Raw genomic sequence first — 15,310 nt, forward strand, 5'->3', positions numbered from 1 at the left:
AACTCCGTTGATGACACCTAGAAGGATTACTCTGTGTTTACTTTAGTTCAGGTTAAGATGACGCTAGGTTTACTCTTAGAATGACTGGCTGCAAAAGAGCAGCGACAAAGAAGGAAAACCCGAACTAAGCCAAGCTAAATACACTTTTCATTCCGCTTTCAAGAGAGTAAAGCCTACGACGTTACATTGCCAGAGTGGGGATTCAGTGCTTACAACGCTACACGAAGTCAACTCACCTTCTTCACCAAGTAGGTAGCTTTCCGCTTTTTCACGGGGCGAAACGTGGTGTTGGCATTCGAGTTGTTGCTCGCATGGGAAGGTAGGCCGTGTTGCTTCTGGTTGTCGTTGCTACTGGTTGCCATCCTCCCATTCCCGCCCCTGTTGAATCCACTTGAGTCTTGGGCGGTGAAATGCGGAATGGTCGTTGGTTTCCGTTGATATTCTGGACCGACGAACGAAGTGGACACAGTCCTACATGTAGCAACAGCACCGGCACCGCTTCTCCGTTATTCTGAGAGGGGTCTGAAAGGGATATCCCTATATTTTGAGTCTTGACATGCAGATTTCCCGCTAACTCGAGGAGTCAAGCACAGTACGCCTGGATGCCGATGCGGGTTTTCCCAAGCCCCCCCCCCCCCCACTCGAAGAAACAAAGGGCCTCCCTCCAAGCTTCATGAAGGCAGCCACGACAATATAATCGCCTCTCGTAGGCCAGCACAAGTTTCCACCAGAGTGACGCGTGCAGCGCATTTGAACGTCTTGCAGTTAGTGAGCTACTTCAAAACCAGAGCAAAGGCAATCGTCATTATTTGATGATAGACGTGGTTTTGATATTACTCGAAGAGAGAAGCTTTTTGAACAACTAATGACAGAATAACATACCGGCACCAGTACCCTATGATGAAAGATAGCAATGCAACTTTACCCTGCGCTCGTGCATTAATCTACATTCGAGTCACCTGTGGATCGTTTACCGTCGCTCGTAAGATGCTGCTGCTTCACTTCACCATCATATCGATCATCCTAAAGGCGTGCATCTTCATGCCCAGATCAAAATTTTCTCCACCAAAGCACACGTATCCGATGGATGAAAAGCGGCACAAGTCCACGAACATGAGGCGCAAGGTATTACAGCCTTCCGTCATTCTTCCTACACCTATTGAGATCAACTAGGCGACTCCTTTGACTGCTCAGAAAGAGAATAAAGACCTGCAAGAAGAAATTCGTCAACTGCCATCCAAGCTGCAGCAACTACAACCCCCAAGAAGCCAAGAAGATGAGAACACTCTCCTATCTTCCATCATACGCCAACATCAACTCGAAATTGCTAGTGCTCACCCGATGTACAGTGTCCCAGTGATATGATCTCTACCCTGCCATTCTAATGGACTTTGGTGACTTAATTTACTAACATGACGCTCTTAACAACAGCAAAGCCACCCTATTGTCTCGTATATCCGCCTGAAAAAGAGCTGGCACGACCGCAACGAGACGCTTCTCGCCATCATCCCTCGGATAACGATATTGGCGTCTCCACAGCGCTCAATTGCGTCATGTTCTCGCAGCTCTTCGATGCGGGTGATGGGATCATCCCAGGTGCTGCGCCCTGTGCGACGACACGTCCTTCCTAATGAGCTCAGTCGACTGGTAATATGGGAGGAGCTCGTCTTCTCGTCCACAGACTCAAGCTCCACGACCCACAGGACACGACCAGCCGCTACCACTTGTCGGAACCACCGAAGAACTGCACGAACCTATCGCAGTTAAGCTCCGTTGCAATGTCGAAGTGGCTGGTCGAGACGATGCGGCCGTTGGCACAGTGCACAGTCGCAGTCGTCGCCGAGTGCCAGTCAGCAGAGCTCAATTTTGTTTGGGCCAGAGTCTGACTGGGTAGTGGATTCTTGAATCATGCACCCAAGTAGGAGATAGTACTCCACCACATGAGCTCGGCGCTCCATGCAACGAGTGCAAACCCCGAGTCGTGGTTTGCTCTGTCGAGCACGCTTATTGGGTGAGAACACATTCCCGGTTATCACACCATCCAGGCCCTCCGCAGGGAAGAGCACAAGGTGTCGGAGACCCAAGTCTGCATCACTGGACATCTAATCTACTGCAGAGCTCAACTGCCTCTTGTTGCAATGGCGGAGAAGAGGCGCAAGGCCACCGTCACGAAGCGGAAGGTAGAGAGGGCCAGCCGCTTCGGGGCACATACAAGGCACCGAGTTTCTAAAGACGCTGTTGTTTACTATGGCGGCAGGAGGAGATCAGCGACCTGAAAGCCGAGATCCGCAAGCTGCGGTCGGAGCTGGGGCTCCAATTGGAGCTGAAAGAGCTGCACGTTGTACCAGCCAGGACCCCTCCACTAGGGCAAGTCGTCTCGGACAATGAAGCGCTGTCTTCTGCTATCCATGGTCAACAGCTCGACATTGCTCGGGTTCACTCGACACTGTCACCTCCATTGGTGCGTAGCAAGTTTTTAATTTCTAACAGGGAGGCTCTAACCGTGATGATGCAATGGCTTAAGCAGGAGCTGCATCCGTTGTGTGCGCGCATCTGTCTGAAGAGGAGCTGGGAAGACCGCAGCCGGACGCTCCTGGATATCCGAGAGCAGAAATTCCAAGCTGCGTACGAGTACGTCAAGGCGCGGAGTGAGCTCTCGTCCTCCCACTCAAGCGACGAGCGGCTTGAGACTGCGTCGGGCGACGTGTGCTGCTCCATCTTCCAGACGATCAAGTTCCCCCACGTGGCGTCGCTCAGACAGGTGTACGACGCTGTGCTCTTCAGCATGAACAACGTGGAGATCAGCATCTGCGAGCGGCTGGGGCACGTCACGACGCGAGACGACTACGACTGCGCCGACAACAGCATCCTCAATGCGCGGATTGTCTCGACCAATGACTTGGGCGTCACGACGGAAGTGAGCGGCATCATGTTCTCGCGCTTCTTCGAGGCAGCTGAGGGATTCCACGGCGAACCGTGTGGGATGCTCGTTATCGACTCGGTGGATGAGGACGAGCTCTACCCTTACGCCCCGAGTGAACGAGTCCGCAAGGACGTATCTGCGGCGTTTGTGCTGACGACAGATAGACTGCAAAAGGGAAGCGATGAGCTGGTGGTGACGCTCCGACGGGCTGCCTTCGTGAAGCTCCACTACCCCGAGTTCGACTTGTCGGAGCGCGTTTGGCAGGACCTGCAGCAAGATGTCGCAAGGTGGGGCGACATCACCACCAGAGCTATCCGCAGTGTACTGTACTCGGTTCCTTGAACGGCCTGGAAACCAGAAGGCTCGATAGCCGTATATCCGCTTCAAACCTCTCTACGAGAAGAGCGAGAAAGAGAGAAAAAATGCTCGTGTTACAACCGAAGTTTTCATGGTGGGGACAACTAGAATTGCATTGGTTCCACCTCTGGCTAGGTAGTGCTATAATAGCTGGATAATAAAACCAGTACAAGTACGTCTTCATTTCATTTCGCAAACCCAACAACGTTACACAGCAAAGAGAATAACACTGGCCAAGTTTACTTTATTTTTCGAGGAGCACCTCTGTATTTCTCTCTCCTCCTACCCTCACCTATCGTCTCGCAAAGTTATCAAGCACCTTAAACAAGAGTTTATCTTAGTGGTACCAGTGAGGAATAACTCCCTGCGCTTGCATCCGCTTCCACCACTGATAATAGTAGTGGTAGACCTTCGCGTTGTTCTGATATTCTTGGTACGTGCGGCTCAAGTAGACTCTGTTGTACGCATGCCACAGCGTATCACATTTGCATGAACATATCGTCCATGGTGACTGCGTACGGCGTGGAGCGCTGCATCCAAGATGTGCGGGATCCCTCGATCTTCAGCGTCAGTGGTGCTCGGGCGGTTCTCGTTTATCGCGGCAGCCCCTCTCAGTTTTAATTTGCCGACGTGGAACTTGGGAGGAGTCTTGGGGGGCATCTTCAGGCTTCTCACATGGTTGGAGCAGCCGCTTCAACGGTAGTGAGGAAGGCGACCAACGTCACGAGGAGAGTCCAGGAGATCAAGCGCATGGCTGGTAAGGTGGTGAGTGTAGGTACTCTTGAGCGCAAGGAGGTGAATTGAAAACTGAGTCGTGTGGAACCGGTGATTCTGGTGGCTGGTAACAATGAAGCCAATTTTCCGAGGATAAACCTTCGATCCTCTGGTAGCATCCGATTTGCTGTCCAGGATTGAATCTGAATTAGACAGTGTGAAAAATACGAAGCAATCAAGATTCGCACTAAGAACCAAGTTATTAATAATTTATCTATCTGGCCCAAGCGGACCCTCTCAATGCGGCGCGCCTTCTTGTTGCTACCACTGGCGGTCGCCTTGGCCGGACGCTGCACGGCCCTTGCTAACCGCGTGATCACGAACGACCTGGGCGGTCACCGCAATCTGAAGGACCACGAGAATGACATCGAAACTGAAGCTGCAACTGAAGAACGGCTGAATATCCCAGGGCTCAAATCTCTCAAGCCCCTCTTCCAAAATAACCCGACCGCGGCCAAAGCTCTCGAGAAGAACCCCACCGCGCTTAAGACGCTACAGGATAATCCTGCGCTCGGAAAGCAGGTCGAGGCGCAGGTCAGCCAACCTGGTGCCATCAAGAAGCTGCGATCCAACCCTCGCGTCGACAAGCTCGCGAGTAGTTTGGCGAAACAAGCTGTCCAGAAGAACATGGCGAACGAAGCCTTGACGCCCAGCCAGCAGAAACTTTACAACAATTTTGCTTGGGCGGTTGCAGTCGTCGTCGCAGCAACCGTCTTCGGCGTCTCAATGGTACTGCGTGGTCGTTCATGTTCAGAATAATACAGCTCCTCTTGAGTACTACGGCACACTTGGCTACCAATTAGCACTCACTCACTCTACGGCACCGAGTGGAGCAGACTTCTGATGCTCCTGCGCATGATGTCGTCCCAAGCGGCGACGTCTTGCTGCGCTTCTTGCCACGCAGCCGATATAGGGAAGCTCGGGTGATGAAGCTTCACAAATGCAGCGCGTCTTAAAGTCGCAGTCAAGTCTCCACCGCTCTTAGGGTCTGCTGTCACCACGACGGCTGAAGAAACGTCTTTCCGAATGCGATCGCTGGACTCGTACGGGTAAAGCTCGTCCTCATCCACCGAGTCGATGACTAGGGCGCAGCGCCCCCCTGGGAGGATCTCATCAACCGCATCGAAGAGCTGCGAGAACATGACGCAGTTGAGCTCTGTGGAGATGCCGAGATCGTTGTCGAGACGATCCGAGCGTTGAAAGTGTTGCCGTCTCCTCCGCCGTCGTAGTCGTATCGCGTTGTGATGTGGCCCGAGCGCTCCGAGATGCTGATCTCCGCGTTGTTGAAGCTGTAGACGACTGCCTCGTGCACTTGCTTGAGCGACTCCACGCCTGGGAGTTGAATTGTCTGGAAGAGGACGCAGCAAACATCGCCGTCGGCGGTCTCAAAGCGCTCGTCACTCAGGTGAGGCTGGTTCCAGGGGGTGATCCCACTGCGCTGGACGATGTGCTCGTACGCAGCTCGGAATTTCTGGTCGCGGATGGCGAGAAGTGTCTCGTTGCGGTCGTGCCAGCTTTTTTTCAGGCGGATATGCGAGTAAAGAGCGTGAATTTGCTGTAGTGTAAACATCCTGTTAGTAAAATTTGGGTCACCACGTCCAAGACAAAAAAACACACACAATTCGTACCAGTGGGAGACTGCAAATGGAGTGAACGCTGGCAACATCCAGTTGGTGTTGATGAATGATGGAAGATAGAAGAGTATTCTCCCCTTTTTGGCTTCTTCGGGGTTGCAGTTGTTGCAGCTCGGATTGCAGTTTGCGAATCTCTTCATGCAGGTTTTCCTTCTCTTTCTGCGCAGTCAAAGGAGTCGACCATTATACGCCAATACATGGGAAGGATAATGAAAATATGTAATACAAGTACCTTGCGTCTCATGGTCGTTGATTTGTATCGCTTTTCAGCCATATTTTGTTGTTGTCGGCTCGGTGTGCTTTTCACGGAGAATATTTTGAACTGAACATGCACGAAGTGACTTTACGTACGCGGGAATGATGGTGAAGTGAAGCAGTCAGTTTTTTTTTTTTCAGAAGCGTGGATTCGAGCTTGCACGATTTTTTTATACTGTGCGTCCTGCTACCATCGTCATTCCCAGCGTCGCGTGGAAAACAAACACAAATGGATTAAAACCTCGAATATGCTGCCTGGAGAATCCGAAGATCCCTTCGAACACTTTAATGCTACGACTACCTGACATCCCCCCACCGCGCGATCCCCCCTTGCAACTCCTGCAACGCCGCTTCGTCAACTGGGAACTGCGGGTAGAACAGCTTGAAAAAGGCTGCACGCCGCATGGTCACGACCACGTCAACGTCGTCCGCTTCTCCACCAGCTCGATTCTTAGATTTTCTCGTCTTTGGTTCGTTCACCGTCAAGACAATTGCGCCGGCAGTGTCACGTCGAATGCGTTCGCTGGGGACGTATGGGTACATCTCGTCTTCATCAACGGACTGGACAACTAACACTCCGTATTCCTCGATGGCGCCGCCAAGTCCAAGACCGTCTTCACCCTTGCGAAACAAGTGGGAAAAGGTGACGACGTTCCCTTCAATCGTCAGTCCACGGTCGTTGGTCGACAAGACGCGCGTGTTGTAGATCTTGTCATCGACGCAGTCGTAGTCGTCTTGCACCGTAATGTGGCCCAGTCTCTCGGAGATGCTGATCTCCAGGTTGGTCACGTAGAACATGAGCGCGTCCCAGACTTGCTGGAGGGACTTTACACCAGGGAACTCCACGGTCTCGTAGCGGATGCAGCACAGATCCCCGTCGCTCGTCACGAATCGCTCGTCGGACTGCGTGTGCCTCGCGCTGGCGACCCGACTTGGATCCATGACGAACCGGTACCCGTTGAGCAGTTGGTCCTTTTCCAGTTCAATCGGAAGATTTTCCGGCGCTTGTCGTAGCCTTTAGGCAGTCGAAGGCAAGTGTAGAGTGGATGTGTATGCATTTATCCCTCACAGTAACAATTAGTTACAATATTGATTCAAGAAGCAGTGTTAGCAGTTTCATACGCACCAGCCTCGCCCCCATGAGGGACTGCGCTGAAGCAACTTCGAGCTGCAGATTGTGACCGAAGTTTTTCAAGACTGGGTTTTCTGCCGCGGCTTGTTGAAACACCGAATCGATTTTCGCAGCTTCTTCATGAGGCAGCGAGTGGGTCTGGAGCACGATCAGCTCGGATTCGAGTCGGCGGACTTCAGACTTTAGGGCATTGGCATTTTCCTGTGGATTATTTGTCACTCATAGCGTCAGGTGAAACGAGCGACGAGGACAGTTATCATGGAGCTATAAGCGGCAAAGTCCACGTACTCGGCGCACACTGTACGTGCACTTGCGAGCCTTCTTGGGCTTTTCGCTGGTGACTGTGCGGCTTGGCACTGCATCCTGCGACTGCAGCATAGCAGCTACGTGGCTGGATCCGATTGTTGTTTGCAAAAATCTGTCCGTAACCGCCGGATTTTTTTTTATTTGGGAGGCGTCAACAATCCTCGCTAAAAACTGCTTTCCATGAAATTGTATATAAAAACGTTTGGTGGTCAATGCAAGGCGAGGAGGATTTCGCAAAGCGTGGTGTCAACAGAGCAAATCTGGACTGACATGTGAAAGTAAAAGCTTTAGCCTAAAGTTCGGAGTACACGCAGCTACGGATGGTCTTCATCAGTACGTCCCCCCACCTTCATCAGTACGTCCCCCCACCAGCCGATTCCAGCCTGCAGCTCTTGACGTGTCGCCTCCGACACTGGGAACTGCGGGTTGTAGAGTTTCAAGAACGCAGCTCGACGTAACGTCACGACCAGCTCGTCTTCACTCTCGCGGTCCTTGACCGGCCGTCTGCTCGCTGTCAAGATAATGGCCCCCGACGTGTCCAGACGAAAGCGCTCTTTCGGGAAGTACGGGTACACTTCGTCCTCGTCGACCGAGTCCAGAGCCAAAATTCCACACGCCTGTCCGCCAAAACCTTTGTCGTCTTCTGTGAAAAAGCGCGAGAACGTGACAATGCTGCTCTCGACTGGCGTGCAGTTGGCCGAGCGCGACAGAACGCGAATGTTGTACACACTGCCGTCGATGGTGTCGTAGTCGTCCCTCACTGTCGTGTGCCCCAGTCTCTCAGAGATGCCAATCTCGATCGTATTGTAGTGGAACAGCAGCGCCTCCCACACTTTCTCCAGTGACTCGACCCCTGGGAAATGCATCGCCTCCAGGTGCACCGAGCACAAATCTCACTCTGAAGTCTCATATCGGTGGTCCGACGTGTGCGGCTTGTCCGGATCCACGAATCTCCCGGGGACCATGAGGAATCGTACGCACTCCTCAATTTCTCTTGGCGAACGGCCATCAGCGTCTTCCGGCGCTCGTCCCAGTCCTTGGTGAGGCAGATCTTGGTGTACAGCGGGTGCGACGCTTGATCCCCCTATACAAGCATATTGACAACTTTTAATCAAGAATCAAATATCATAAAATAGAATATAAAACTTACAAAACATTCGACCAGCATGGACTGGGCGTTGGCCACTGCGAGCTGCTGCTTCTTGGCTAGCGACCTCATGAGGTTGTTCTCAGCCACGACATGCTGCACGACGGGGTCCAGCAGCGCCGTGTCTTCGGGCGAGAGGGAGCGGACCTGCAGCTCCTGCAGCTCCGAGGTCAGTCGCTTCACTTCCTCGCGGAGCTGCTCCGTCTCCTCCTGCAGAGGCGATAGATTATAGAGTGATATGAGTATTATAGGATCGAGGGGGATTCTTGTTGAGGGGCACACGGATCACCCGCCCCTGCTTGTAATATTGACCGCAAGGTACTGAGTGAGGTATGAAATTGTAGCTCAAGATTTCAGCAACCAGAGACGATACCAGCTAACTAAATTCATGAATAGATTTTTTAGCATAAAGTTGTCGCGTGACGAAAGCGGCAACACCAGGTCTGCCTTCGCTTGGCAACTATAGCCCCCACTGACACAGGCGCCAGCATTTCTGCTGTTATCTTATCTATCTAAGGCGTTACCAGCAAACTTAGCAAAGATAGCATTGCTTGTCGAGCGCACCGGCGTGATCATCCGTGCGACGCATTCACAATACCACTTTTTGACTATCTGGTAGTCATGGCTATCCCGACCACGTGGTCGTGATAAGTGCTCCCGGCTCGCGGGTAGATTGCACCTCCTGCAGTAAGGCTAGTGTACATGTAATTACATGTTAGTGAACGTTACCTACATGTATTCGATCCGTTCTCACCACTATGTCTTATTTACTCAGGTATTTGTCTACGTACTCAGTGGGCTAACGCCATGACGCGTTGATTAGCTCATCATAATAGCTTTCGTCCCACAAAAAGCGATACATGTACTGTATGTACCTGGTCATTGCGAGAAGTTCGTCATGAAGAAGCAGAAGTGCTCCTACACTGCGCGTCGAGTGGTTGGCTAAAAGTTGCTATCGAAAATTCTACGAAACTGGCAATTTGCCTTATCTGAATTATTAGGGCTGTTTCGTGCAGTGCTCGAAAGTGCACGAAAGTACTTTCGTGCAGATTCATCAGCCCTTTATTACGGGGATAGCCTATTGAGACATCAATTGCTTTTCTCTACTAAGTACGATTAAACATCTTGAAATTACAGGCATAACCCTACCGAAACTAGTGCACGAAACAGCCCTATGAATTATCAATGTTCTAGAAGTGAGTGAATCGCCCCCCTTTCGTCCACATATCTTCAAATCGTTTAACTACTTGACGCAGCACTGCTTGTTGAGCCCATCGGCGCGATCATCAGTGTGTCTCGCCCGAGGCGATTCCTGAGGAGGTTCCTCGTACTGTCCTTGATTGCGAGTTGAAAAGGTCACAACTATGCCAGACTTTCCCATTAGTGTGATTGCTATGTGAACGCGGACCAATCCAGAGTTGTGACTACAATTCGTAAATGCCATAGTTATTAAAGCAGTTAGGAAGAACACTCGAAGCCTCTGGAGCTGCAGTCTTCGATGTATTGTGCTTTGCAAACGTTTTGTCGTTTTGACTTGGAGCTTTCCTCGAGTTATAATAAATCGAGATCGATTTATTGTGAGAACCGATCTGTTGCAACCCCTTATTAGATCTCATCTGCCTAATTAATCAGAGTACAAATCAGGACTGAAATCTAAATGCATCACTTGACAGCTCGATTGCCCAGTAGAAGGTGGGCATTCTGCTCCAAGCGCGGCTATATCGACTTGGCTTCCATAAAAAGATCGCCTAATCTGCACATCCACTCGCATATGCATCGCAGGGCGCGATCGATTTACAAATCGATCGAGCTAAATCATAGTGCTAATCAATCGATTTACGAGCAAAATAGGCAAATGAAGCGGTTTTCACAATAATAAAACGAGATCAAAGATCGATCTATTTAGGCCGCCTAATAACTCGACCTACGCCAATCCAAATCAGGGTTCGAGGTCGATCTCCTGGTGGATTTGAGTAGAATGAGGTTGATCTACGGTAAATCGATCCTTTTCGCGTTTTCAAAAGCGCAATTCGAGGTCGATCTAAGTAAATCGAGATCGTCCATGCTACCCTCTCTGATTTGTGCCCTGATTTGTGGACCGGCCTTCCTCGATCTAGGCCATAAAAAGGGGCGACATTTTATCTGCAAAGCACAATACAACAAAGATAAGATCGAGATGTGGTTCACCTTGTCGATCGAGCCGACATACAGAAGACTGGAGTAATTCCTGTACATGTAGGCGTAGATGCCTTGGTCAAGTTAACCACGTATCTCCTACGAAACTACATCAGATTTTAGAAGTTCTGCACCGAATAAACAATGAGGAAGATTCCTAAGAGAAGCCTACGTCAGTGCATGAAGTAGTGATGCCACTTTAGTGGCTTCCTTAGTATTTTTATAGACACTGAGGTCGTGACGCGAAGTCTGTGAGGAAGAGGTTAAGCGATTCGTTCAACGTCGGTAGGTCGCCGGCGATACAGGAACGACGCCAGCGATGAAAGAGGTGCGTTGTCAGGTTCCGTGATGACCTACACTGGTGGGACAGAGTTCGTTATCTTCCAACTCACTGGTAGAATGCTTTGCCTCACTGGGGTGGCTCGGATGCGCGTGGTTGTTACGCGTTCCCGAACAGAAGCCAGGGAACCTGTGTAGCATTAAACTGTTGCAGTCGACGAAGCGTTCACGCCACAGACGAATGAGCTTTTGCTCTCCTTATCTATCTCGAACTCAACCTCATAGGCTATCCCCACCACCTACGAAGCTCGGATCAACATCGATCGATGGGCGTGCTCAAGTATCGGTCGCGTTTTGACTATCCAGTAGTCAGGTTATCCCGACCACGTGGTCAGGAATCTCGACTCGGGATAAGTGCCCCCCCCGCATCGCCATCAAGTCAGCGTGCCAAATCGTATGCTGCATGATAAGAATGATGGTCTGGTATTGAAGAAGAAGAAAGTTCGATTACCGATTATTTGTCCTCTCAACTTGCTTAGTAGATGCTAACTATATGTTGTGAACTAATCGACTAGCGTCTGAAAGACGATACCTGTTCGATGATTCAGATGTAGTTGGACGTGGCGTATTTGGAAGGTGTCGGGGTGGCATCGATGGAAATCTCCAAAAGAACTGCTTTCAGCCAGCTTCGTAATGATCTTCTTGAGTTTCTGTTGTTTAGACTTATCCGCACGTCTCAACAGGCGACGGTAGTGAGCACCGAAAGTATTGTAGATTGCAGTGATAGTGGTGTCGAGTGATTCGGGGTCCTTCTCCTCAAAACAGTAGTGATTTCGTTCGGTCCATTGATGGTGCAGTATGATACACCTGACTATATTCCACAGAGATACAATCTCGGTTCGTTCTTGGTACCAGCACGCAGCCAACTGCGGTAATACCAGGCTGATCCACGTGAGATGGCCCACAAGGAAGCGACTCCAGTCCTTCCATATCGTGGCCCATACGGCCTTTGATTTCGCGCACTCCATGAAGAGGTGTTTCGCTGTCTCGATGTTGTTGCAATTCGAGTATGGACACTGTTACACGGTCGGGTCTTGTTGCGTAAGAAACCAGAAGCGTGATCGTACAGGCAGTGGGCGAAGTGCGATACGCATCTGCAGGTCGTCGTAAATAGGCAGAAGTTGGGATCTGTGTGCACGTCCAAATCTTACGAAAGCAGGTACGTCGGCTGGGGTCGTTGAGTCGAGGTCTTGGCGAATAGGATGCCTCGAAGAATCCGCTGCTGATGGCTGTAGTAGTTGCTTGAGTTTAGGACGGGGGATGTACGGGAACAAAAACGTTTTTGCGGCGATTTTGATGCCTACATTGGGGAGGTACATCGCTTCGGCACGAATATCGAAGATTCTTATTGTCGTCTCAACGCGGTAGATAACTTGCATCAATTCCTTGTGGAGACTGCGGAGCCATCGCTTCTGAGTCGTCAATGGGAGTTGGATGTTACCTGGCTCGAGAGCCCGCCATAAAAAGGTGGCAACGGATGGGTTTTTGCCGATGTCGCCGAAAATGTCTTTCATACAGGAATATTGCGGCTACATGGAGTCGAAAGCTTCTTTTGGGCTCTGCAACAGCGGCGAGATTTCGTATTTGGCCTTGAGGGGTAGTGTAGTGGAGGAGTTGGTTCTTTGAAAGCCACAATGGCGCGTACAAAAGTGCGATCGCGCTGCGTTCTTGGCCTCCATCAGCTGGCCATTGAACTTTGTGCCACAATGTCCATGCGTCTCTCCACCATTCTGGTAGCGCTGTAATGTCGAATAAGTATTTGAACTTGTTAGGCGAAATATCAAGAAAGTTGAGTGGGTGCTTCACTGAAAGCGAGGGAGTGAAAGCTTCGAAAAATGTAGACGCTAGTTGCGGCCACGCCTCCTTCTCCGGCTTTCCGAGCGGTTTTACAAACTGTTGTAGAAGCTGTAGGCGTTGCAGTTTTAGCTGCGTTTCGAGGTGCGGGAGCTGCACCCCCCCTGCCTGCCGCGGCAAATACAGTAGTTCCGCGGGGGCGAGTTGAACAAACTTGGAGTCTGCATCCGATTTTCCTGTGAGCACAAACTTATTTAGCATCCGCTGCCACCGGTGTACGCAAGGTGGAGGAACCGTGGTGTGTGGAGTGAAATGCCACAGTACGGATAGAATCATCGTGTGCACCAGTAGAAGTCTTCCTCGTAAGGTCCTCGCTCTCCGCCCCCATACGCTGAACCCCCGATAGAACTTGTTGTTTAGCTCGACTACGATAGTGTCGTGGGACACATGTTGCCCGAATGGGATGCCCAAATACTTGATCGAATCGTCAGCGTAAAGGCACCTTACTTCAGGGAATATTGGGCACGGCATATTCTTGTTCAGTGGTAGCAACGCAGATTTTCTCAAATTGAGGCGTGCTCCCGAACCTTGGCAGTAGGGTTTCACCTGCTCGAGCTGCTGGCGTATGCAGTTCGTGTTCTTAGCCACTAATGTAGAGTCATCAGCAAAATACAGACCTGTGACGGTTGTATGTTGATTCACTAAAACACCTAGGTCAGACCGTCGGCGAATTAGGTTCCCGAGTGGTTCAATACACAGTAAGAAAAACAGAGACGACAGTGGGCCCCCCTGCTTAACACCCCGCGTAACTTGATGTGGCTGTAGTAGGAATCCGTTCAATAAAATTAGTGCGAGAGGTTTGTTGTACAGAAGACGAATCCACGAGATATACCGGTCTCCAAATCCGAGAACTGACAAAATAAGGAAGAGATACTCCCAAATCACTCTGTCATATGTCTTTTCAAAGTCTAGAAACAGCGCCAACGCTTCGGAGTTTGACCTTGTAGCGTGATCCCCCAGTAGTCGAACGTGGTGGTGCAGTGATCGGCCATTAACGAATCCTTTTTGGTCAGGATGTATAATGGACGGTAAGACGTCTTGGAGGCGGTAGGTCAGCACTTTCGACAGAATTTTTACGTCTACTTGCATAAGCGTGATTGGACGGTAGTTGCCCGGCTCACTGCGATCACCTTTAGAGGAGAGTAACGCATGACTTCCTCTGGGACGGCAACAAAATTCCACGGTCTAGATGGTCTGGTATTGTGCTTTGCAATGATTTTGGCAATATGAGGCGAGATTTGCTGTATTTATAGCGACCACCTGCTAGATTTACGATAAATCGAGGTGCATAAATGGGTAGAGGCCTAGAATTACGCTAAAAGCGCCACAATTGCACTTTTGAAAGTACAATTGTGGCTGTGCACCTGCAATTCTGTCGGCTTTTATCTACAAGTACCTAGACACACGACAATTATGCATAAGAGGGTAGGTGTGCTGGGGATCATGGACGGCAGTGTACTGGGCGGCCCAGGGGCGGACCCAGAACCAAAATCTGAGGGGGGCCGGGCCAAAAACAGGGGGGTAAGTCTATATGCGGCTCAAAAATAGGGGAGTACCTCGATCCGACAGCTCAGAAATAGGGGGGTAAGTGTGATGTCTTCCCAAAATCTGGGGGGGGGGGCGGTGCCGCCTAGTTTGTATGTAGGTCCGCCCCAGTCTGGGCCAATGTATGGCTGCTGACAAGCTCTCCCAAGCCGATATATACTAGCCGAGCGCCGCCGCTACGCGGCGGTGATTTTTTAGTTTGTTGGCGCTTCGCTCGCTATGCTCGCTCCACTATTGGAGCAGGCTGCCTACGCTTCGCTTGGACCCGTTCCGATCGCCTCGTCGGCTCGCTGCACTACTCTCGATGTCAGGTTAGTAATACAGAGGCCGGGGCGGGTCCTAGCCGAGCGCCGCCGCTACACGGCGACGATTTTTTGTTAGTTGGCGCTTCGCTCGCAATGCTCACTGCGCTATAAGAGCAGGCTGCCTACGCTTCACTACGGCAGTGGCGATCCCGTTCCGCTCGCCTCGTCGGCTCTCTGCACTACTCTCAATGTTAGGTTAGTACTACAGAGGTTGGGCGGACCCTGCGGTCCCGCAATATCGTATGATGGGGTCACCTTTGGCGACGGAGCCGCCTTCGCTGCGCTCGGCAGCTACTCGTACTTAGTGGAATTCGTACTTAGTGAATAAGCGTGACGATTTGATTCGGACGGACGGACAGCGCGTTGCTCCAATTGATGTTTAGGATTGATGTTTACCGGAAAAGTCGTATTGATAGAGCCCCAATTTTCTATTGCAGGTTGCGCTGTGCTCTATCATTCCGATAATTGTGGTAGTACTGCGACAAGGCGAAAATTGCTATAAAACACGGTAGCATTTACATCACTTTATAAAACACGGTAGAAAATGACTGATCGACGTGCGCC

At 50.9% G+C, this 15,310-nt stretch overlaps 3 protein-coding genes across 3 annotated transcripts; 2 read left to right on the forward strand and 1 right to left on the reverse strand.

The window, feature by feature from the left end:
* Nucleotides 1-2,138: 2,138 nt before the first annotated feature.
* On the forward strand, nt 2,139-3,265 carry PHYSODRAFT_517266 (hypothetical protein; the record flags this gene model as incomplete). The annotated part of the gene is made up of 4 exons (XM_009534173.1): nt 2,139-2,180; nt 2,258-2,461; nt 2,528-3,055; nt 3,098-3,265. The coding sequence occupies 4 exons, from the start codon at nt 2,139-2,141 to the stop codon at nt 3,263-3,265; spliced, it is 942 nt and encodes a 313-aa protein (XP_009532468.1).
* Nucleotides 3,266-4,294: 1,029 nt separating this feature from the next.
* On the forward strand, nt 4,295-4,813 carry PHYSODRAFT_286930 (hypothetical protein; the record flags this gene model as incomplete). The annotated part of the gene is made up of 1 exon (XM_009534174.1): nt 4,295-4,813. One exon carries the CDS (start codon nt 4,295-4,297, stop codon nt 4,811-4,813), a length of 519 nt encoding a protein of 172 aa, XP_009532469.1.
* Nucleotides 4,814-6,240: 1,427 nt separating this feature from the next.
* Nucleotides 6,241-8,741, reverse strand: PHYSODRAFT_516368 (hypothetical protein; the record flags this gene model as incomplete). Its single annotated transcript, XM_009534175.1, has 4 exons — nt 6,241-6,874; nt 8,344-8,465; nt 8,532-8,576; nt 8,634-8,741. Coding segments are annotated over 4 exons (909 nt in total), but the record flags the coding sequence as incomplete, so codon positions are not given.
* Between the last annotated feature and the right edge of the window lie 6,569 nt (nt 8,742-15,310).

Source organism: Phytophthora sojae (assembly GCF_000149755.1).
Source record: "Phytophthora sojae unplaced genomic scaffold PHYSOscaffold_7, whole genome shotgun sequence".
In the NCBI taxonomy this organism is placed as follows: domain Eukaryota; phylum Oomycota; class Peronosporomycetes; order Peronosporales; family Peronosporaceae; genus Phytophthora; species Phytophthora sojae.